General features: G+C 43.1%; 1 protein-coding gene across 1 annotated transcript in view; it reads left to right on the top strand.

Moving 5' to 3' along the window:
- Positions 1 to 1,755: 1,755 nt before the first annotated feature.
- Positions 1,756 to 25,976, top strand: part of LOC126162346 (mite allergen Der p 3-like) — a 56,947-nt gene continuing 32,726 nt past the window's right edge. The window contains exons 1-3 of the mRNA XM_049918795.1: positions 1,756 to 1,854; positions 6,014 to 6,129; positions 17,678 to 17,766. Coding sequence (XP_049774752.1) covers positions 1,806 to 1,854; positions 6,014 to 6,129; positions 17,678 to 17,766 — 254 coding nt within the window. The 5' untranslated portion in view covers positions 1,756 to 1,805. The remainder of the gene's footprint in view (positions 1,855 to 6,013; positions 6,130 to 17,677; positions 17,767 to 25,976) is intronic.

The following is a 25,976-nucleotide window of genomic DNA, read 5'->3' on the forward strand; positions in this document are numbered from 1 at the left end:
ACGCCGACCAATCCGGTCACACAAAGGAGGGTGCTGTTGGACCAAAACGCACGCTATCTTTTTAACGTGTTACTCACTTAGTACAATATTGCTCTTCTAAAAATCCTTCGATGTTGGAGTGATTAATACCTTCTGGGTGCCGCAGTTTTCACAAGAAGTAATGTGCATATGGAACAAGAAATGTGCATATGGAACAAGAAATAATACTCGTAAACATCCCCTTTTCTTGTGGACGCTGGACAGTGGTTGACAATGTAGGTAATGGAAATGGAACACCGCAGACGTATTTTCAAGGTACTTATTATTCAGACAACTAGTTTCAACTTCGCATTTATGCAATCTTCACGCCATAACATTAACCAATTAAGTATTTCCAGTAATTGGGTCATATACCGTAGGACCGAAACAATAACTAGATACCATTCATTACGACTGTATCCTCTGAACTTGTAGTCACCATCATCAGTTGTAGTCAGTGGTGACTACACATTTGGAATATACGCTCCTGATGAATAGCGGTTCACAGCACCTAAATATCGAATCGGTCCTACGATACATGAGGCAATTACTGGAAATACTTATTTTGTTCGCAGTATGGCCCGAATATGACGCAAATGTAGTGTTGAAACTAGCAGTTTGAGTAATAAAGACTTTGAAAATATGGCTGTGGTGCCCCATTTCCATTACTTAAAAATGATACTGGTCCAATTACAGCAGCATCTGAGTCGGGGGCAGCTATTTAGAATCATGGTGGTGTTAGAAATCATACTGCTCTATTGTTCTTTATGAAAGTATTTAAATGAGATGCCAGTGCCGAAATAAGTGGATATTTGAATTCACTGTGCTTGTCTGTTCTAACTCATTACAAGTTTGGCTCAAAGTGGTGCTAGAGACTACTTACGTTTTTCAACACTCTAAAGCCTTATCAGGTTAAGAGGGTCATTAAAAACGCACCCTAAATATGAAAGATTAACGACGACGCTCTACATTTTATCGTTTTTTGCAGACTGTCCGTCTCCAAAACCACGAGTTCAGTTTCTCCTCCAACTCGACAAGCACCATCTCCACACTTTTGTGCAAATATTCCAGTCAAAATGTTTGCTAATACTAATATAATTTACACTGATGTACTTAAATATACCGATAAATTCTCTATCTGTCACCCTATAGCTTCGTTTTCAAGACGAGATCTGGGGATGAACATTCAATATACTGACCAACAGTTATAATCTGGTCAGGTTCCTGTAGCTTTTAAAATAAATCGTCCTAGGTGGAGATCTTAAGCGCTGCTGTGAATCTCAAAGAAAATTTGATCGTATGTACCTCGAAAGAAGCCTCTAACCTAGTCAACAAATAGTCCCAGAATTAGTATGAAGCGATTTAGGGAAATAATGGAAAATATTAGTCGGACTGACAATACAGGATTTGATTCCACTCCCGAATGCGAGCTCAGAACTTTAGCCACCGGCCCACCTCCCTTGATGCTGAAAACTGAGGGACAGCAGTCTAGATTAACCGAATTGGTGGGGTAGGAGTGGGGGGGGGGGGGAGAGATTATCTTAGACCCTTGACCTGCCACGTAAAAGTAATCAGTGATCAAAAGCGTACGGGATTTGTCGCAAGTACGATAAGTATTTTGAGCGTGACGCTAACCGTCCTTTACGCAAACCATCCATCTAAATGACTGACAGATGACACCTCTGTCAATCTTTTATAAGATATTTGGTTTGTATATAAGAGTGCTACTTTAGAACAGTGAATTGTCTTAGCGATTTAGCTTAGTGAAAGAAACGAGGAACTCAACAATGCGTGATATTTTACTGGCGTCTTTCCTCATAGCAGGAACCTGTCTTTGTAAGTTTTACTTAGCATTACTATAACAGTCTAAGCCGGACTTAATTAAGATCAGTTTCGTAATTGGTAGTCTTAGCTTAACTTAATGAAGAGGAGAGGTCAGCGCAATTTGTTATTGTCTTACACACACACACACACACACACACACACACACGTTCTTGAATCACTGCATTACTTCAGTTCATCAACACTATATTTTACTCTTCTCAACTTTCTGCATCAAATTATCTTTATTTATGTTATTATTAAGAAAATTATTACTATTATTTTTATTGTTGTTGCTAGCCAAAGAGAAACGTATCAGGAACTTTGACTAATTCAAATGCATAGTTTATTACCCACTTGACCTATCTTTGATTACTAATAGAAATAGGTTCCAGCTATTTTTCCAAAAGATGAAATTCTTGAGTGCTTTCTCAAAAAAATACGAGTAGTGTTATATATTTGGCCATCATGAGTCAATCTCGGCTTTATTTAATATCTGTGCGCTTTAAAACACATTCGAACAATGATAGTATAATGAAGAAATTGTGTGCTACTGTTGTAATTTTCGAGTTTAACGTTAAATGCAATTTGTTTGCCCGTGGAAAATTCCATTAATTTCAGCTGAAAGTCTAACATGTACAAAATTAGTCAATAAGTGTGTGGAGGTCAGTGAATTTTGCCTCGATACTGAACTTTCATGACAAACACAGCTGTTATCATGATTCCTGGAAGACGTAAATCTGTTGGCCAAAGGAATGAATGAAACCGTGTATATTGTGACTAAATGATACATTACAGAACTTCTCAAAATTAACCTTTTAACATGAATTAACCTTAAAAAAACTTTAGGTTACGTAATGAAGTGAATTTTAATCTGAACTGCATTTCTACGAAATTTTTTTATAAACATTCCATGCATGAGATTAATGAAATTCGATTATCCCTTCAGTACTACACTCTGCCAGGAAGTTTTGGTGTAACTCTGCATCGGAAAACGGCTGTTGTTGGCCGCAGATCAGAGGAATCGACCTAAGAAATAAATCGTGGATTGTATGTTTCACAACATTAACTGATTTTTCTGTCAGTGCTTGGCAGTACACGTCACTAGTATGAAAAAGGTAACAGTTTGTCCTTGTTCTGTAACCATCCTTCTTAGTATTACACTGAAGAGCCAAAGAAACTGGTACACATGTCTAATATCGTGTAGCGCCCTGCGAGCACGCAGGAGTGCCGCAACACGACGTGGCTTGAGCTCGACTAATCTCTGGGGTGTTTAGTGGCCAGCAGAAGTGTTTAAATTCAGAAGAGTGTTCCTGGAGCCACTCTGTAGCGATTCTGGACGTGTGGGGTGTCACATTGTACTGCTGGAATTGCCCAAGTCCGTCGGAATGCACAATGGACATGAATGGATGCAGGTGATCAGATAGGATGCTTATATACACTCCTGGAAATGGAAAAAAGAACACATTGACACCGGTGTGTCAGACCCACCATACTTGCTCCGGACACTGCGAGAGTGCTGTACAAGCAATGATCACACGCACGGCACAGCGGACACACCAGGAACCGCGGTGTTGGCCGTCGAATGGCGCTAGCTGCGCAGCATTTGTGCACCGCCGCCGTCAGTGTCAGCCAGTTTGCCGTGGCATACGGAGCTCCATCGCAGTCTTTAACACTGGTAGCATGCCGCGACAGCGTGGACGTGAACCGTATGTGCAGTTGACGGACTTTGAGCGAGGGCGTATAGTGGGCATGCGGGAGGCCGGGTGGACGTACCGCCGAAATGCTCAACACGTGGGGCGTGAGGTCTCCACAGTACATCGATGTTGTCGCCAGTGGTCGGCGGAAGGTGCACGTGCCCGTCGACCTGGGACCGGACCGCAGCGACGCACGGATGCACGCCAAGACCGTAGGATCCTACGCAGTGCCGTAGGGGACCGCACCGCCACTTCCCAGCAAATTAGGGACACTGTTGCTCCTGGGGTATCGGCGAGGACCATTCGCAACCGTCTCCATGAAGCTGGGCTACGGTCCCGCACACCGTTAGGCCGTCTTCCGCTCACGCCCCAACATCGTGCAGCCCGCCTCCAGTGGTGTCGCGACAGGCGTGAATGGAGGGACGAATGGAGACGTGTCGTCTTCAGCGATGAGAGTCGCTTCTGCCTTGGTGCCAATGATGGTCGTATGCGTGTTTGGCGCCGTGCAGGTGAGCGCCACAATCAAGACTGCATACGACCGAGGCACACAGGGCCAACACCCGGCATCATGGTGTGGGGAGCGATCTCCTACACTGGCCGTACACCACTGGTGATCGTCGAGGGGACACTGAATAGTGCACGGTACATCCAAACCGTCATCGAACCCATCGTTCTACCATTCCTAGACCGGCAAGGGAACTTGCTGTTCCAACAGGACAATGCATGTCCGCATGCATCCCGTGCCACCCAACGTGCTCTAGAAGGTGTAAGTCAACTACCCTGGCCAGCAAGATCTCCGGATCTGTCCCCCATTGAGCATGTTTGGGACTGGATGAAGCGTCGTCTCACGCGGTCTGCACGTCCAGCACGAACGCTGGTCCAACTGAGGCGCCAGGTGGAAATGGCATGGTAAGCCGTTCCACAGGACTACATCCAGCATCTCTACGATCGTCTCCATGGGAGAATAGCAGCCTGCATTGCTGCGAAAGGTGGATATACACTGTACTAGTGCCGACATTGTGCATGCTCTGTTGCCTGTGTCTATGTGCCTGTGGTTCTGTCAGTGTGACCATGTGATGTATCTGACCCCAGGAATGTGTCAATAAAGTTTCCCCTTCCTGGGACAATGAATTCACGGTGTTCTTATTTCAGTTTCCAGGAGTGTATGTAACACCTGTCAGAGTCGTATGTACACATATCAGCGGTCACATATCACTCGAACTGTGCAGGTCGCACACCATCACAGAGCCTCCACCAGCTTGAACAGTCCCCTGGTGACATGCAGAGTCTATGGAATCATGACGTTGTTTCCATACCCGTACACGATCATCCGCTCGATGCAATTTGAAACGAGACTCGTCAGACCAGGCAACATGTTTCCAGTCATCAACAATCCAATGTTGGTGTTGACAGGTCCAGGCGAGGCGTAAAGCTCATGTCGTGCAAACATCAAGGGTACACGAGTGGATCTTGAGCTGCGAAAGCCTATGTCGATGATGTTTCGTTGAATGATTCGCACGCTGACACTTGTTAATGGCCCAGCATTGAAATCTGCAGCAATTTGCGGAAGGGTTGCATTTCTGTCACGTTGAACTATTCTCTTCAGTTGCCATTTGTCCCGTTCTTGCAGGATCTTTTTCGGGCTGCAGCGATGTCGGAGATCTGATGTTTTACGGAATTCCTGATATCCACGGTAGACGGTACACGAATGGGGAAGATCCCCACTTTATTGCTACCTCGGAGATGCTGTGGCTCATCGCTTGTGCGCCGACTTTAACACCACTTTCAGTCTCACTTGAATCTTGATGACCTGCCACTGTAGCAGCAGTAACCTATCTAACAACTGCGCCATTTACTTGGTGTCTTATATAGGCGTTGCCGACCGCAGCGAGGTATCCTGCCTGTTTACATAGCTCTGTATTTGAATACGAATGCCTATACTAGTTTCTTTGACGCTTAAGTCTATAGACTTCATTCAGAAAAATTACAAAAATTAAATCGCCATTTTGTAAAGCCGTGTAGTATCGCTGTATGATCAGCAAACTCACTCATATTTACTGTCGCTCGAGACGATGTCCGCTCTTTCTAGACATTGATTAGGAAAATCCCCGTTAATATAACGGTAGCAGTTATCACTCTGAAGCCTCTAAGCTGGTAGCCAATGTCCATCTATAGCATCTGTCATCTGGAGAGTCTTAGTCTACCAAGATGCTGTTTCACTATCACACTGCGCGTCTTTGTTTGCGTACCGTTAATAATGCATCTTTTATAAGTCTGTGTGTTGATATTACTTGAAATTGTATTCCTTTGCTATTGCGTCTACATGAAAGTAATTTATAGAACATTTCAGTTTCACTGGAAAGTTAAGGAATGGCTTCGGGGAAAATCAGAGCTGTTCAGTGTAATTTTGTGTGCTGTCTTTCAGCTGGTGTTTCTGTTCCGCTTATGCCACGGTGGGGGCCATTTGTGTGCTGTAGGTGTGCGGTTGCCGGCAGAAGCTCCGGACTGGCCGAAAGACTGGCCCAGCGTGCTTCCCTTCCACGGACGCATCATCGGCGGACAGCCAGCCGCTGACGGGGAATATCCCAGCCAGGTGAGCCAACCCAGAGAGTGCAGACTAGTATCCACAAATAAGCTATCGCTTCTAAGAATTTAGAGAGTATGCACCCCCTTTGTAAACAGTAATGTGGTTCCTGGAGACAGTAGCATACCGTGAAGTACAGTTTGTAGTTGGGAAGAGGTAATAGACAGAGCGAGGAATAAGGCAGATCAGTCTTTATCACTGTTTTGTATCCTTCGGAATGTGTTACAGTTAAAAAGAAAAGTCCCATGGTGTTATATTAAACGATGATCCCATGAAAGCACACGTGTGCACACGAATCTTACAGGAAAAAGCAGTCTGTACAGAAATAACTACATTCATCACGCGTATGTTCTAGTTGATATTGGCAGACTAATATTTGCAATTAACTTTCGCATACGTATCCACGAAGGCAAACAGCCTACAGTATATATCCAAAATCAGGAGCATCTATGCATGTGTCTGACATTCATGGCTATGGCAGTTCAGCTGCTTTTGTTCACATCACTTGCAATGGCTTGGGAAAGCTCTGTGTAAATCCCTGTGGAACGCTGACTACTTAGAGCTGCAGAGTGATATTTCGGACTGATATCTAAGCTACGTGCAAGAGAACGAGTAAGAGAAATTATAAATACTATACAACATAGTCTGCAAATAGTTTCAGCTTTACACATTTCGTAGAGGCCAGCAATGTTCACAGGACATAATTCTGTCAAACCTATATTCAAAGTTTGCAGTTCACGTCTGCCGTGTTTAGTGGTTCAAATGGTTCAAATGACTCTGAGCACTATGGGACTTAACATCCATGGTCATCAGTCCCCTAGAACTTAGAACTACTTAAACCAGACTAACCTAAGGACATCACACAACACCCAGTCATCACGAGGCAGAGAAAATCCCTGACCCCGCCGGGAATCGAACCCGGGAACCCGGGCGCGGGAAGCGAGAACGCTACCGCACGACCACGAGCTGCGGACGTGTCTAGTGGATCCCAGTGAACTACGCATGAGCGATTCAGTCATGTCCGGTACTTTTCTTAGCTTACCCACTTTGGCACTTCACGTTGTATGAAATGTATCGCCCTCACTTCGTAGAAAGAACATGTGACCAGGGAGTGAACAGCATGCTACTTACAAAACGCCATATTTTGCCCTCTAATCTCTGTTTCATATTACACGAATTTGAGTGTTTGGTGCTTCCAAGTCTGTACAGTGATCCATTACTATAGCAGATGATCAGAGTGGCATTAATGTAAATGACTTCTTGGGGGAAATCTTTCAGTTTGATGGCACGTAGGATAACCTGTTTTCCCAGACGTATGAAAACTGACTTTTTTTTGTACCAAAAGCCAGAAACTGCACTGAACATTACCTGCTCCAGTTTGCCTTACAAATTTTTACAACGAGGCGTTTTGACGTCATGAGTTCTAAGGGTGTATCTGTTCTTCATAGTCAGAAGCAAAGAGAAATTAATTCAGTGGTTGACAGAACTGACACAAATAGGCACTGTTGTAACAAAAATAATATTTCTGTACGAAGCAACCATGTTCGTTTTTGTAACTCTATTAGAACTATTTTTTTTTACAAATCTCTATTTGAATCTTATGTTTGTGTAAAATCATCTTGATTGAACTTTGGTCTGCAACTTCGCCAAATTGTTTAAAATACTTGATACCGCCTACAGCTGTCATTTCTTTATTTATTGTACTGTTATACAAGTTCGGTCTTAAAGCATTTATAAGCATCCCGATTAACGGAAACAACAGGAATTCAGTGCATTAACAATCAGTTAAAAGTTAACCACAGTAAGAAACTGGTTTTAATTTCACCGAAGGTTATTTCCAACTTTCTTTAAGCTGAATCAGTCCTGCCAACGACCATTATCTTTCGATTTCTTCGCATTTTTTTCTGCAGACTTCTCATATTGACTTCCCTGCACTTCCTATTCGCTCCGTTCCATTACACTGCTGTATTCCTGCCTTGTCTTGAACATTTTTGTACTTGTTGCTTTCAACGATCAGTTTATTTCTTCTGTTATCCGAGGTTTATTCGAAGTATTTTCCGTGTAGCAGTATTTTTCTGCTACACATTTGTGATCCCCCATTTCAGAGATATTCATTCCTCTTTAACTGCAAGGCCTACTGTGGTATTCAATATCGCAATGCCTTCAATCTTAGAGAACTTCAGATGCTCCTTGTTATGTCTCAGCACTTTATTTTCCCTCTTCTTTCTGCATGGATTCCTCTGCAGAATTCTCTAATCCCACTCTTCGCCATCACTAAATTGTGATCCGAATCTATATCTGCTTCGTTGTACGACTTACGAGCCAATATCGGATCACGGAATCTCTTTCTGATCTTCAAGTAATCTATCTCAAATTTTCGCACGTCTCCATGCGATTTCTAGATATAGTTCCTCCTCTTGTGATTTTTGAATAGTGTATTCGCCATGACTAGCTGAAATGTATTGCAGAATTCAATCAGTCTTTCTCTTCTGTCATTCCTACTTCCGGTCCCATATTCTCCCATGACTCAGTCTTCTATTCCTCGCCCTACTACAGCGTTTCAATGCCCCAGATTATTAGGTAGCCATCTTCTTTCACATCCAGAGTTACACGTTCAGTATCCTCATATACTTTCTCTGTTTCTTCATCTTCTACTTGTGAGGTAGGCATGTATATGTGAACAGCTGATGTTGGTGTAGGTTTCCTCTATCACTATTACTGTTCACAGTAACTCACTCTCTGCTTTACTCTTCTATTTATGACGAATTCCATTCCCTTATACCATGTCCGCAGATCGTGATCTAGGGGCTAGCGTTGATGCCTCTGGATCACGGGATCCCGGGTTCGATTTCCGGCCGGGTTGGGGATGCTCTCTGCCCGGGTACTGGGTGTTTGTGCTGTCCTCATCATTTCATCATTTTTGAGAGTGACTAGATTGGAGTGTGAAAAGAAAATGGACTGTGTAAAAACTGATACTTTATACGGGTGCTAATGACCACGCCGTTGAGCGCCCCACAAATCAAACATCATCAACACCTTTACACCATTTTGTTTTTGCTGATATTACCTTATATTCGTCCGATCAGAAACCCTTACCTGCTTTCCACTTCACTGCATTTCCCTGTACAGATTTTTTAGTTTTCTAACGCATTCACATCTATGGCACTCAACTTGTGACTCGTAGATTGTTACTCTTTCACTAATGTTTCAATCTTCTTTTCGTGGTCACCTCCCCATTCATAACCCCTTCTAGAACTCCGTTCATAATCCTTTCCCTTAGATCCCAATGGGGGACTGATTGGAAATCTTTTCTCATTGAAGAGATCATTACGAATCTCTTTTCAATTATAGGCCACATATCCTGTGAATACACGCTATCTTTCCATACACATAATGTATCCTTAATTCTGTCGTTCCGATTGCTTTCTGCATCCTCATGCTGATTCTTCCACGTTTTGGGAAAAAAATTCGAGCTCCAAACGCAAAAGGATGCTCCGGACCTCCATTCGTTCCTCCGCTGTCTTCGACAGAACAAAGGTGACTCTATATACCGGAAGTTTTTGGCCGCCAGAGCTGGTGGTTTTTATTCGGTGTTTAAGCAGTGGCTTCAATCGAACCTGGGACCCAGAACCTTTTAAATACCAGTCATAGATGCCACGAATTCTACCCATAGATTACAATGAATATTCTAGGTATACTGTTATTTACATCCATCGGTTTCATCGCAAAGGGTGCGTTATGTACCTTTAACATTCATCCAGAAATAAGTAACACGTTTACAACATTTATGATCAGTTCTATAGGAAAAGTTGCTCCACAACTGTTTCCATGATTTACATCCCATACAGCCCTCAAAGTAATGATTTATGGTGATGCATTAAATATATAAAACATCTTCTTCATAACAATTGTGCTGAATCTGTCATGCAATAAGTAATAAATCACATTTTCATAAAATTAGTGTAATACCTCTAACGTGCGTCCAGAAATAAGTACTGGTGTTCCAACATTTGTGAACAGATTTATAAGAACATTTGCTCCACAACTGCTTTCATGATTTACGTCACAACAGTCTTCAAAGCATTAAACACATGAAACACCTCTTTCGAAACGGCTATTCTGAACCAGTCATGGAACTGCAATAAATCTATTTCTCATAAAAGTTGTATAACAAGTGGTAGCTGTCGTGGGTTTTACGGTTTCTAACTTTAGATTCGTAGAATACATGATTAATTTCATTAATTTCCTATTCACGAAGTATTGAATGTTCCCTGAAAGTTTGGCCGCACCTTTTTGTAACACCCTGTATTAGGACTAATTGACTCTTGGTGTGCTTTGACTGTAGTGGCTGATACCAAAATATCTGAAAGAGATCCGGTAAGTAACTTAACTTCTATCCTGGAACTGGCGAACGATATGACGCGGCTTGGTTCTATGTTCCACGACCGTAAATATCACGTTCAAGAAATCGTTCACACGGGACAATCATACAAACAAACCGTCATTTCACCAACGGACGGACCCCCGTATGGACGACATAGTAATAAGCATCTCTGGCGTAGAGAAACAACTGAAATATTTAAAAGCAAATAAATCACCAGGACCTGTTGGAATCGGGATTCGTCTTTACACAGTGTACTCCACGACATTAGCCTCTTACCTAGCCTACATTTATCGTGAATCTCTCGCACAGAAAGAAAACCCAAGTGACTGGAAGAAAGCCTAGGTGACTCCAGGATATAAAAGGGGTAGAAGAACGAACTAGCAGAATTACATTCCAATATCCCTAACTTCGGTTTGCTGCATAGTTCTAGAACGTATTATCAGTTCGAGTAAAACAAAGTTTCTTGAGAGTGAGAAACTATGTCCACGAACCAGCATGGTTTTAGAAAGCGTCGCTCGTGCGAATCTCAGCTTGCCCTTATCTCACATAATATACTGCGAACTATGGATGGAGGGCAACAGGCAGATTCCATATTTCTAGATTTCCCGAAGGCATTTGACACGGTGCCCCATTACAGACCATTAATGAAGGTGCGAGCATATGGAATAAGTTCTCAAATATGTGAGTGCCTCGAAGACTTCTTGACTAATAGAAGCCAGTACGTTGTCCTCGACGGCGAGTGTTCATCAGAGACAAGGGTATCGTCAGGGGTGCCCAGGGAGGCGTGACAGGGCTGCTGTTCTCTATATGCATCAATAATTTGGCGGACAGGGTGGGTAGCAATCTGCGGTTGTTTGCTGATGATTTTATGATGTACGGTAAGGTGTAGAAGTAGAGCGACTGTAGGAAAATACAAAACGACTTAGACAAAATTTCTAGTTGGTGTAATGAATGGCAACTAGCTGTAAATGTAGAAAGATGTCAGTTAACGAGGATAAGTAGGAAGAACAAACCTGTAATGTTAGGATATAATATTACTAGTGTCCTACTTGACCCGGTCAAGTCGTTTAAATGTCTTGGGGTTGCGCTGCAGAGCGATACGAAATGAAACGAGCATATGAGAACTGTGGTAGGGAAGACGAATGCTCGAGTTCGGTTTATTGGGAGAATTTTAGGAAGAGTGATTGACCTGTAAATGAGACCGCACATAGGACGTTGGTGTGACCTGCTCTTCAATACTGCTCGAGTGTTTGGGATCCGTACCAACTCGGATTGAAGGGAGACGTGGAAGTAATTTAGAGGCAGGCCGCTAGATTTGTTACCAGTAGGTTCGCACAACACGTATGTACTACGGAGATGCTTCGGGAACTCAAATGGGAATCCCTGGAGGAAAGGCGACTTTCTCTTCGAGAAACACTATTGAGAAAATTTATAGCATCGGCATTTGAAAGATGTCGCCGAACGATTCTACTGCCACCAACATACAATGTGCATAAGGACCACGAAGATAAGATACGAGAAATTAGGGCTCATACGGACGCATATAGACAGTCGTTTTCCCCTTGCTCTACTTGCGAGTGGAACAGGGAAGGAAATGACAGGTAATGGTACAGGGTACCCTCTGCCATGCACCGTACGGTGGCTTGCGAAGTATCTATGTAGATGTAGATTTATAACACAACACCACAAAACCTCTAGCGCTGGCATAACTCGTCCGTGTCACAGTCAAATTCCGTTCGGCCGGCCACAAAATGCAAAACAGGAAAGGAAATGCATAGAGAAAGCTGGTTCAAATGGCTCTGAGCACTATGGGACTTAACAGCTGTGGTCATCAGTCCCCTAGAACTTAGAACTAATTAAACCTAACTAACCTAACGACATCACACACAGCCATGCCCGAGGCAGGATTCGAACCTGCGACCGTAGCAGTCGCGCGTTTCCGGACTGCGCGCCTAGAACCGCGAGACCACCGCGGCCGGCGGAAAGCCACCAGTTGGCGCTAGGACTAATTTAAACATGAGGCGCCCACCTGGCATACAAATTGGGGATCAGTACATTGAAATAACAAGGTTAAAGACAGCATACAAAGATGTAACAAACAAGAACCAGGTACTAGACGGTCTATCTCACGACTCGACACTTCCCCTCCCCCCCCCCCCCCCCCCGACCCACTGACTTATCACCGATCACAAGTTCGAACCGAAATCTGAGAAGCAATACATGCTTATACATGAACAAGTAAGAACCATATTATAATTAATAACAAGGCCTGTATTCAGGACTTAGGCGAACGGAATAAAACATTAAATATAATCCCAGGTGAGAATACTTGACAAATTAGCAATCATTTAAAAATGCAAATATAAATTTAACACCAAATTTTAAAATCGCTTAAATGACAAGATTGGTTTATTCTTGTGACTTACTGCAGATTCACACGAATTCCAAGATTGAACGCATACAGCACTTAATCTGTTGTATTAAGTGTCACACAAGATAACAAGGGGGCAGACTATAATCAAATATTTTAAGCTTCTGAGGGAGAGAAAAAGATTAACAAATATGTCGGTTGCTTTCCGGTTTACAAAATAGCTTGCAACAGACTAAATCAAGACTTTAGAAAAAAGCAATTAAACAAAAAAATTCGTAAAGTATAACCTGTAAACGACAGAACATGACAACAATAAATTTAATAGCGTGACAAATCAGTTGACGTCGCTTCTCGGGAACAGGTTAACGGACCAATCACTTCCCGTACCCGCCACAACATACAACTAACGTTCCATACAAAATGTTGCGATTGTGTTGGAGATAAGTCCACTGCAAGAATATATGCCACTAGAAACAGAAGAAATCACCATCACCTAAATTTGTGACTTCGGCTCCGCATGTGGCAATTTTACTGAAATCAGCGTAGTTTTTCAGTGACCTAAGGTACCAAACACACCTGCGTGCCGATTGGCAACACTTCCCTCCAACCGCAGCCAAAGCGCGCCAACACCCGTCTACCACGCCCTCGTGGACAAACCATGCACTTAGGTGAAGAATCGATAAGCAGAGAGCCGCAATGGCTTAATAATAATAAGTAAAATTATTATGCATGTTTACCATTGTTAGCAATTTAATTATTTTACATGCACATTTGGCATATGGGTTTCATATTCATACACGAATATTCCTTGAAAGAGTATTTTTTGGAAATTAGCATTACGTGGACGGTAACTGTCATTGTTGGAAAATATTAAAATCAGTCACAGTCTTCCCTAGCGTATCATATTTCTAAGCAAATGCAACAGACATATGATGTTCTGTAACTGTATCTTAAACATTTCAGCGACTTTGTTCAATGATTTCACTATACCGTATTGCAAAAAGTGTATAGATGGGATGTACTGTATTAAAAAACAAGAGTAACTCAAATATGAAGAGAGCTTTACGAAGTCTGTGAAATAGGAAACGTTATCTGACATTATATCGTACATTCTCCTGCCTCGAGAATATTGTGTACAGCTTTCTCGTAATTTGTAATTTCATATAATTGGGTAATATAAGGTTTTTTCCTTCATTGTCATAAATGAGCGCGGCATCGTACGTCAATACATGTAAGTTTCAGTAAAATATTAGCATTTTTGAAACAGTGAAAGTAAGTTAACAAGTGAAACCATTAAGGAAGGTAGTGCCTAACTGTGATCAGGCTTACAAGTTGATACCACAATCATTAGGTATTGCTGCTCTGAGTTAAGCTACCAGACATCGTATAACTGTGATGGTGTCTCCTATCATCGGAAACTGTGATGGGACACAGGGGTTGCGCCACTACGCAAGCCATACACGGCCGTAGTTGTCTGGGGATGATCTCATGTGTGTGCGTACGTGTGAGTGTGCATGCGTATGTATGGAGAGGAGCGTAATGGGTGATATGTGTTGTTTGTTTGTGTGTGTGTGTGTGTGTGTGTATGTGTGTGTGTGCAGAAGAAGGTAATAGGTTTCCATGGACTTCAACATATTCTGCTCAGAGATGGAGCGGTACAATCTCATATGTGATACCGGCAGAGTTGTATTAAAACATAGATGTTTTCATTATTTCGGGTCTTCAGCCTTTGATTTGTTTGATGCAGCTCATCACGATTGACCCCCCCCCCCTCCCCCTTTGTGCAAACCTCTTCACTTCAGAGTAACACTTACACACACCAATAATTTTTTTCATGTACTCCAACCCTTGTCTTGCACTACAATTTTAACCCTGTACGCCTTCCTCTAGTAGCATGTAAGTTATTACTACTGGCCATTAAAATTGCTACACCAAGAAGAAATGCAGATGATAAATGGGTATTCATTGGAAAAATATATTATACTAGAACTGACATGTGATTACATTTTCACGCAATTTGGGTGCATAGATCCTGAGAAATCAGTACCCAGAACAACCACCTCTCGCCGTAATAACGGCCTTGATACGCCTGAGCATTGAGTCAAACAAAGCTTGGATGGCGTGTACAGGTACAGCTGTCCATGCAGCTTCAACACGATACCACAGTTCATCAAGAGTAGTGACTGGCGTATTGTGCCGAGCCAGTTGCTCGGCCACCTTTGACCAGACGTTTTCAATTGGTGAGAGATTTGGAGAATGGGCTGGCCAGGGCAGCAGTCGAACATTTTCTGTATCCAAAAAGGCCCATACAGGAGCTGCAGCATGCGGTCGTGCATTATCCTGCTGAAATGTAGGGTTTCGCAGGGATCGAATGAAGGGTAGACCCATGGGTCGTAACATATCTGAAATGTAACTCCATTGTTCAAAATGCCGTCAATGCGAACAAGAGGTGGCCGAGAAGTGTAACCAATGGCACCCCATACCATCACGCCGGGTGAGACGCCAGTATGGCGATGACGAATACATGCTTCCAATGTGCGTTCACCGCGATGTCGCCAAACGCGGATGCGACCATCATGATGCTGTAAACATAACCTGGATTCATCCGAAAAAAAATGACGTTTTGCCATTCTTGCACCAAGGTACGTCGTTGAGTACATCATCGCAGGCGCTCATGTTGTGATGCTTCGTCAAGGGTAACCGCAGCCATGGTCTTCGAGCTGATAGTCCATGCTACTGCAAGTGTCGTCGAACTGTTCGTGCAGATGGTTGTTGTCTTGAAAACGCCCCCATGTGTTGACTCAGGGATCGAGACGTGGCTGCACGATCCGTTACAGCCATGAGGATAAGATGCATGTCATCTTGATTGCTAGTGATACGAGGCCGTTGGGATCCACCGATTCCATATTCTGCTAACAGTCATTGGATCTCGACCAACGCGAGCAGCAATGTCGCGATACGATAAACCGCAATCGCTATAGGCTACAATCCGACCTTTATCAAAGTCGGAAACGTGATGGTACGCATTTCTCCTCCTTCTACGAGGCATCACAATAACGTTTCACCAGGCAACGCCGGTCAACTGTTGTTTGTGTATGAGAAATCGGTTGGAAACTTTCCTCATGTCAGCACGTTGTAGGTGTCGCCACCGGCGCCAACCTTGTGTGAATGCTCAGAAAAGCTAATCATTTACATATCACAGCATTTTCTTCCTGTCGGTTAAATTTCGCGTCTGTAGTACGTCATCTTCGTGGTGTAGCAATTTTAATGGTCAGTAGTGTAACACATGCTCCGTAATCCTGTCCTTCTTCCACTTACAGTTTTCTATGTTTTCTGGTTCTTGACGACTCTACGAAGAACATCCTCATTTCATAATTTATCAGTCCACTTCATTTTTAGAATCCGTCTGTAAGGTCAACGCCTCGATTAATTTCTGTTCCTACTTTCCCACAGCCGGTGAGTTACATCCAGAAACATCATTCTCAAATGAAGATTTAGTAGAAGTATTTGGCGAGGAATGTTCCATTTTCCTGCGCTAGACTATTGCACACGTCCACCCTGCTGCATCGGTACTGCCTGGTATTGCCCTTCGAGTTAGCATATTTCCATCACTTCATCTACGACTTGGTCCCTTGTTTTGACATTTCGTTTGTTGCCTGCATACTATATCTGAGGAGCTACCTGACTGAGAAGTAGCGACTCCGGTCTCGTAAACTGACATACGGCCGGGAGAGAGATGTGGTGACCACACGCTCCTCCATATGCGCATCCAGTGACGCCTGAGGTATGAGGATGACACGGCAGCCGGTCGGTACCGTTGGGTCTCCCAAGGCCTTTTTTTTTAGTTTAGTTCAGTTCAGTAGCCTGCATACTATAGAGAATAATTTCGTACACCACTATGGTTGTTACGTGTGAAACTTCCCCTTAGAACAATTATACATGACTGTGCTTAAACTGACACACAATATTTTTAGCGCAACGCAATCTGACTTTCAGAAATCCCTACAAAAGAATGGCCCTGAGTAACATTAACGTATGCGTTTCACAAATCGCTTACCTCACAAAAATCTTCCGCAATACAGCGAGCGCCACTACTGCCAGCTAAATAACAGATTCAAACTACGGAAGGCACTAACTACTGATGGGCATAGTTAGCAAATGAAAGATTTTAATAGAGAACAAACAATGTATTTACCTTAATAGTCATCAAAGGTCATAATATATATAGCAGTTCATGACATCCAGTCTTACAAATTTCAAAACTCCGCCATTTCACTCCCCACATCCACCACTGCTGGCGGCTCACCTCCAACTGCGCAACGCTACGCGCTGTTCACATCCAGCTGCCCAACACTACAATGGCAGACAACAATGCAAACTAGCCACAGACTGCACACAGCACAGCCAGTGATTTTCATACAGAGCGCTACGTGGCGTTACCAATAAGAAAACCTAAACAGCCTACTTACATAGCCCCCATGCTCTCCACAAAAAATTTCACAAATTGTTTTGGGCACTGGCCAATACAGATTTGAATGCAAACTAGCCACAGACTGCACACAGCACAGCCAGTGATTTTCATACAGAGCGCTACATGGCGTTACCAATAAGAAAACCTAAACTGCCTACTTACACATGTAACTGCCGTCGTTCACACGGAACGTAATTCGTTGGGAAACAATGGAAGACCAAATATCATATATAGCTCGGTAGCCAGAATTTGGATGCTATTGTGACGACTGTATTGTACTTTGCGTTCTTCTTATGGTTCAGTTGCAGGTAGTGGATTTGTACTGTTGCAGGTGTCGCTGCAGGTGGACGGCGGCCATTACTGCGGTGGATCTGTCATCAACGACCAGTGGGTCCTCACGGCCGCCCACTGCGTGGAGGGGTACGTATCACACCTGCACATGCCGGGCTTCCAGCCGCAAACAGGCTCACTGCCTTAAGCAGAAAACATCTTTCCGTGCAACGAATTGTTCTAATGTTATCATTTCATCCGATTTAACGAAATGTGTCTCAGATTATCGGGTACTAGACCGACTTTCTCCGTCCGTGGCTAGCGACACGGGCTGTTTACACGAAATCCACGGGTTCACTTAGGTGTGACGATCTCAGGTTTTGCTTGGACGCAATAGTCTGAACCGTAATCCACTCAGCCTCGGGAGATTCCAGCAGAGGCTGCCTGCGTAAAGCAATGAAATCGACAGGTAGTCTGTCGAAATGTCGTCAAACACAAATGTCTGCGCCAAGCAGGTAGCCACTTGATTCTTGTAACAATTTAAACACATAAACGGCCAATTTTTATCCCCATGAAACGACCGAGCGAATATTTTTGGCGAGAAAATTTTGCTGCTTTCACGCCGTGGATTAAAATATTTCTGCCATAAGAACACGAAACAACCCTATTACCCATCTCCCTGTTCGTAAAACATAGTGTCCCGTGGTCGACTTATGTTAGAGTTTTTAGACGCGCCTGCAAAGTAGCGTGACCTTGGTACCACTTTGGTTAGCTTTCGTAACTTACGACAGTCGACTCGCAACTAGCTCAACAATATCAACGCTATGAACACTGATTTCGTCATAACCTGTACCCTCTTAATATAATTAACCACGTTTGTACATCTTTTAAACTTAAAGATTTACTTCGTCCAGACCGTTACTGACGTTTCCCACTGAAACGAAGTGACAGCATTCGCCACTAGGTCAGTATCAATGGCAACTCAGAGCCTTCTGAAAAACTATTTACTACTTGCTATAAACCTTCGCCACATACTGAAGAGACGAACATCGGAATAATCAGCTTCTTTGTTCGACTTAGAACAGTTACTGAATTTAATGCTTCATAAATGTTATTAATGTTTGTTATATCAGAATGAAACTTACAGACTTTAAATTACTTCGTGTTTGAGTATTGATTTAATAAAATTCTTAAAAATCTGTGTTTCATAATGGTCTTTAGGCATCGGTGACTTTAATCTTGAACTTTGAGTGGATGAGTTTATGTCAAGAAAAGTCAAGCAAACACTGAAACAACGCGATCCATCAAATTTGTGAGGCTCCTTTTCTTACATTAATACACACCAACAGCATTCCTTAACTGATGAAACTTTCCAATCAGAAACTAGTAATGAAATTACAATTAAATCAATACAAAGAAATGAATACCCTTAGCTGCAAACAGGCGTTGATATACGTCAATGCGGACAGTTGAAAATGTGTGTCCCTACCGGGACTCGAACCCGGGATCTCCTGCTTACCTGGCAGATGCTCTATTCATCTGAGCCACCGAGGACACAAAGGATAATGCGACTGCCGCGACTTATCTCCGACACGCCTCCCGTGAGACACTCAGTCCCAATTGATTGTCCCACATTATATTCGTTGTGCCCCTGCCCATTACACTCATTACTCTCGGCTTTACCGACTCCCGTAAGAGTTCGGGCAATGTGTGTGCATTCGCACAGAAGATGTTCAAATGGCCGGTGAGCCTTAATTATATATATGAAGATGGTATCTGTTCTTTCGAACATGTCCGCGAGTAATGAGTGTAATGGGCAAGGGACACTACGAATATAGTGCGGGACAATCAGTTGGGAATGTGGGTCTCACGGGAGGCGTGCCAGAGATAAGTAAGTCCCTGAAGTCGCACTATCCTCTGTGTCCTCGGTGGCTCAGATGGATAGAGCATCTGCCATGGAAGCAGGAGATCCCGGGTTGTGGTCGTGGTCGTGGCACACATTTTCAACTGTCCCCGTTGACGTATATCAACGCCTGTATGCAGCTAAGGGTATTCATTTCATTGTATTGATTTAATTGTGATTTCATTCTAACGAGCTGCACGGTCTTCATATATAGAAACTAGTAACTTTCATGGACATGGTACCAAGATACGGCTGCGTATTCCTCACGTCTCTAATAACCTGAGTTGCCGAAGTACCATAATGGCTACCCTCGATCAGCATACACAAAGCAATGTGGTGCAACATTTGCCGCATCCAATAATGCCGCAAAAGACTTGTATCGACGGCAAGGATTTAATAGTGACTACTTTTAGTAGTGCTAGTTATTATTTACTGCCAGTACAAATATTCCTCGCCTGGCAGAGCACACGATAACAAGAGCTTTCACTATGACTTCCAGCAGACCACTCTGCCCAGCTCAGTCTGTCGCAGTATACCCCTTTCTGCAAAAAAAGGCTTTGCCAAAACTGAAAACGCCATGTCGTAATTTCCACTCTTTCTCTAGGCTGTCCGCTGAGACTACTTGCTGCGTGATTCTGCTTGTTTAACAGGTGTTTCTAGAACGGAACGACAAGGGGAACATTTGGCCATTCTTAGGCCTAGTGCTTGTCAAAGATACTGTGAATTACACAACAATTATTTTAATTGCCCGTAGGACGACCTCGGACTGTTTCGATTTCGTGGTCATTTATATATTTAAGACTAGAACGATAGTTAAATTCCAACCATCAAACAATCTCATGATTTCACAATGTATGATCTATACGAATATCATTACACATTCATAAATCAATCAAATAATCTTTTATAACACACTACGAGCCATACGAAGTTATTCTTCCATTATAACCTGATTTCAGTAATCTCTCATAGAATGTTACTGGTAAAATACCAGAGTACATAAACGTTTGTACATTCCAAATAGACATGCAAAATAAGGATACTTTATAAGTTTGTGGAATGAGGGCAGTGTCACAACGAGTGTCTCAGTAACATAAGGCCACTGTTGGAGTGCAGCACGTAGCAGTGTGTTTTGAGGTAGCTGGTAATCATATTGGCAGAGGAGCTGCGTTCCGTACGGGTGGGAAAACCATGACGTATAGGATGACGATATGCGATGTACAAGGGGCAGTAAAATGAAAACTAGGTGGATAGAAAAAAGTAAGTAAACTGTTCATTAGTTCACAAATAATTGCTAGAACTATTAATACACTTATTCCACTGTGAGACAAGACCATCAGTTCCTCTATGGAAAAATGTTGCGATTGTCTCCTGAACCATGATTGTACCCAGGTGTGTACATCTTCGTCCGAAGCAAATCGACCGTCACGATGTCTTTGTTGAGGGCTCCAAAAATATGGAAATTGCATGGGGAGAGGTCGGGACTGTATTAAGGATATGTTGTAACGTATATGCCACCAAAATGGAAACCTGAGCTATCAGTAAATAGAATATAACCTACATAACACTGTGTGCGTGTTATACGAGTGTCAGTTTCATCTCCTTCAAGCCCTTAACTCTCCTTTAAGCCCTCAAACTTAAAACTAACATTTGGATAAGCTATCTCACTGCGTATTTGAATTTGAAAAACTATAGGGACAATTTAACCTATAACAATGAATACCTACGCTATGTGACTGCGTTTTTTAATAAGAATTTACAAGTGATACAGAATCTGACTTGTCCAACGGAATTTATTGGATTAGAGTACACGACATGTTGTGGTGTGTCAGTGTCTCTGTTTTGGCCCTAAGTTTTGCACTCACTTCTTTAGATGACTGCCTTTGTCCACGTGGTTTACAGTAATTCGCAGCAGCATGCAGCAGCATCTACATCTACATCTACATTTATACTCCGCAAGCCACCAAACGGTGTGCGGCGGAGGGCACTTTACGTGCCACTGTCATTACCTCCCTTTCCTGTTCCAGTCGCGTATGGTCCGCGGGAAGAACGACTGCCGGAAACCCTCCGTGCGCGCTCGAATCTCTCTAATTTTACATTCGTGATCTCCTCGGGAGGTGTAAGTAGGGGGAAGCAATACATTCGATACCTCATCCAGAAACGCACCCTCTCGAAACCTGGACAGCAAGCTACACCGCGATGCAGAGCGCCTTTCTTGCAGAGTCTGCCACTTGAGTCAACTTGAGTTTGCTAAACATCTCCGTAACTCTATCACGCTTACCAAATAACCCTGTGACGAAACGCGTCGCTCTTCTTTGGATCTTTTCTATCTCCTCCTTCAACCCGACCTGGTACGGATCCCACACAGATGAGCAATACTCAAGTATAGGTCGAACAAGTGTTTTGTAAGCCACCTCCTTTGTTGATGGACTACATTTTCTGAGGAATCTCCCAATGAATCTCAACCTGGTACACGCCTTACCAACAATTAATTTTATATGATCATTCCACTTCAAATCGTTCCGCACGCATACTCCCAGATATTTTGCAGAAGTAACTGCAAGTAGTGTTTGTTCCGCTATCATATAATCATACAATAAAGGATCCTTCTTTCTATGTATTCGCAATACATTACATTTGTCTATGTTAAGGGTCAGTTGCCACTCCATGCACCAAGTGCCTATCCGCTGCAGATCTTCCTGCATTTCGCTGCAATTTTCTAATGCTGCAACTTCTCTGTATACTACAGCATCATCCGCGAAAAGCCGCATGGAACTTCCGGCACTATCTACTAGGTCATTTATATATAATGTGAAAAGCAATGGTCCCATAACACTCCCCTGTGGCACGCCAGATGTTACTTTAACGTCTGTAGACGTCTCTCCATTGAGAACCACATGCTGTGTTCTGTTTACTAAAAACTCTTCAATCCAGCAACACAGCTGGTCTGATATCCCGTAGGCTCTTACTTTGTTTATCAGACGACAGTGCGGAACTGTATCGAACGCCTTCCGGAAGTCAAGGAAAATGGCATCTACCTGGGAGCCTGTATCTAATATTTTCTGGGTCTCATGAACAAATAAAGCGAGTTGGGTCTCTCACAATCGCTGTTTCCGGAATCCATGTTGATTCCTACAGAGTAGATTCTGGGTTTCCAGAAACGACATGATACGCGAGCAAAAAACATGTTCTAAAATTCTACAAGAGATCGACGTTAGAGATATAGGTCTATAGTTTTGCGCTTCTGCTCGACGACCCTTTTTGAAAACTGGGACTATCTGTGCTCTTTTCCAACCATTTTGATCCTTCCGTTCCTCTAGATACTTGCGGTACACGGCTGTTAGAAGGGGGCCAAGCTCTTTCGCGTACTCTGTGTAGAATCGAATGGGTATCCCGTCAGGTCCAGTGGACTTTCCTCTGTTGAGTGATTCCAGTTGCTTTTCTATTCCTTGGACACTTATTTCGATGTCAGCCATTTTTTCGTTTGTGCGAGGATTTAGGGAAAGAACTGCAGTGCGGTCTTCCCCTGTGAAGCGGCTAAAGCTTATTTTTAATAAGAATGAATTTAATAAAAAGGAGTTTGCTTGGGTCCTGTTACCTATTAAATAACTTGTGAGAAGCGGTTTCATAAATAAAGTCTATTTAAACCTCCAGAATCATCATAACCCATAACAATAATAGAAAATGACAGTTACAATGACGTAGGTAATGGCCGAATGCCACGTTAACAAGTTATTTCAATTTCAGAGTTACATTGGAATTTAATAACCACAGCATTTATTTATTTGTTAGATGTGGAGAATAATTATTATTAGTTGGAGGCTTCTTTAACTGACGAACAAAACATGGTATTATTGCATACTCGGACTAACAATCACGAGCCTAACACTGCAATTCCTTTTGCGCTATGCTTGCGAATTTTACCTTGAATTCCATCTTCAAGCGTAGTTAAGCAATTTAAATCTGTCCTGGCCTTATAAATGAAATCAGGCCTTGAGTGTGGTAAGATCTGCCATCGCCGACGTGAGGGCAACATGACACGTCTTCTGTCTCCGAGCTCTCGACCAACACTACTACTTCCACTCTCGCTGACAGACCTCGTCTCACAACAATGCCTAGAATCGTGTTCCAATGTTTCGTCCTCAGACTGTTACTATTGATATATGAGTGCTTACACAACGTAAAGAATAACGTTAAGTTGGCTATGTTGTTTACAGTGTAATGGATAGTTCTCACACACTCTTTACAATGTAAGGGCTTCCCAACGTGCCCACATGTTGCTAAGGTTGTTTCGAGTACGTTGCCTAAGTTTCACTGGGAAGCCCTTACACACACTTCACCCAATACCGATCCCTACCCAAAAGAACGACCAAATATTTTCGGAGAGAAAATTGTACTGCTTTCACACCGTGAATTGAAATCAGGTAGAGAATCTGAGGGGCGGAAACGAGTAATAATTCTTTTAAATGGCAATGTCGGCAAGTTGCGAACCGAAGTGAACCTCGCTAGCTGAGATTATGAAGTTCTAATTTTTTGTAGGTGTCAGGATTTCGGAACAGGTTCTCATTTTGGAAGATAGAGTTCATAATCTGATTATGTCTTCTGCCGTAGGTGACGGATGACTTAATTTCTTTAACGGACTGGAATGTAAATAGATTGGACAAATACAGTCATTTAAGTAATATTGGATAAAACTTAAGTTTTGACATATAAGGTGCATGTTAGTCGGTAGTAAATACGTGCATTCCTGGTAGATGGAGAGGTTACTATCGTACGAAATGATCTGCTTTGCAATGAGGACAGAGAGTTGGATTTTTCCGGCGGATCTGTGGGCGTCTTACAGCATTCAAAGCTGAATATTTGCTTCATTTTTTCATTTTTTTATCTGCACTGTCAGTTGCTACCAGCAAACAAATATTTGTCATCTCCTTGAGATCGGCTGTTCTGTCGGTGGTCCGCGTCTTCCCAGCACGACATTTCGACGCTATAACTCGATGTCTTCACCAGGTGCGAGACCAGTCTCAAGGAACACCTAATGAAGACGGCGTCGAAATATCGTGCTGGGAAGACGCGGACCACCGGCTCAACACCCGATGTCAACGAGATGACAACGAATCACCGGGGAATTCTAAGGGATTATATCGAAGAAAATTTTCTTTGCTCATCGATATTGGAAAGTGGGTGCGCGTTATTGTTTATCAGGCATTCACAAGGAAGTCGTGAACAGACAGACGGTGGAAGCAGTCGTTACTCCTATACACGGATAGGTAATCTTTAGTAAGCAATACTATCTGGTTGACTATCATAGTAGTTGAAAAGATCAGCAGCGATAGTATTCAAAAAAACGCAAAAATTTCGGTTTCAAGTGTAAATTTGAATGTAGTGGCATATATAACGTACTGTAGCAAGCCCTCACTGCCACCTCTCTGCAGTACTCAAGTGGTAGACGCAGTCCAGCAGGCCACCTCTGAACTTCCATAAGTAATTATTTCAGTATGGAAATCACAATAAATACCAACTTAGTTTACTCACTTATCTGATTTATCCATTAAAACATTCACATACCGCTGCATCCGTTCCTGAATGAACACGCTGCCACGAATATTACGAAACAAGTACCACTGTACTGAGTACATGATAATTTCAGCACTGGCCATTAAAATTGAAGCATTGTGAAGGATAGCAAATACCAATTCTTTTATTGTGCGTGTGAATAATAGTAGGAAAAATTCCTCGTTAAATTTGTAAGTGATATTTTGTGTAAGGGGGGGGGGGGAAGGGGAGGGGGCGATTACAGGATGCAAAATTTGGTAAAGCTGCCACCTCTGGCAGAAACAATTGCACTAAACTGGCTGCCACAGAGTCGAACTGAGCCTGGATGACGAAGACGCTTACATCATTCCAGATTGTTTCAACTCTACGCTTAAGTTCGTGAATTGTAGTGATTCAGTGTGGCGGCATGACAGTCTCTCAGCATCCATGACCAGGTATTTCCGTTGAGTGAGAGACCCAGAGAACGTGCTGCTATAGGTTAGGTTAGTGTTGTTTAACGTCCCGTCGACAACGAGGTCATTAGAGACGGAGCGCTAGCTCGGGTTAGGGAAGGATGGGGAAGGAAATCGGCCGTGCCCTTTGAATGGAACCATCCCGGCATTTGCCTGAAACGATTTAGGGAAATCACGGAAAACCTAAATCAGGATGGCTGGAGACGGGATTGACCCGTCGTCCTCCCGAATGAGAGTCCAGTGTGCTAACCACTGCGCCACCGCTCTCGGTAGCGTGCTGCTATAGGTAACAGTCGAATACCATCTGTATCGATGTGGATCAGGTCAGCACGGGCAACACGAAGTCTTGTGTTATCTTGCTGAAAGATAACGCCATAGGGAATCCAAAGATAGGGTACTGCTACAGCTCAAAACACGTCAGAAAGTTATGACTGCTGTCCAAATTACCGGCT

Source organism: Schistocerca cancellata, chromosome 1 (genome assembly GCF_023864275.1).
Source record: "Schistocerca cancellata isolate TAMUIC-IGC-003103 chromosome 1, iqSchCanc2.1, whole genome shotgun sequence".
NCBI classification, from domain to species: domain Eukaryota; kingdom Metazoa; phylum Arthropoda; class Insecta; order Orthoptera; family Acrididae; genus Schistocerca; species Schistocerca cancellata.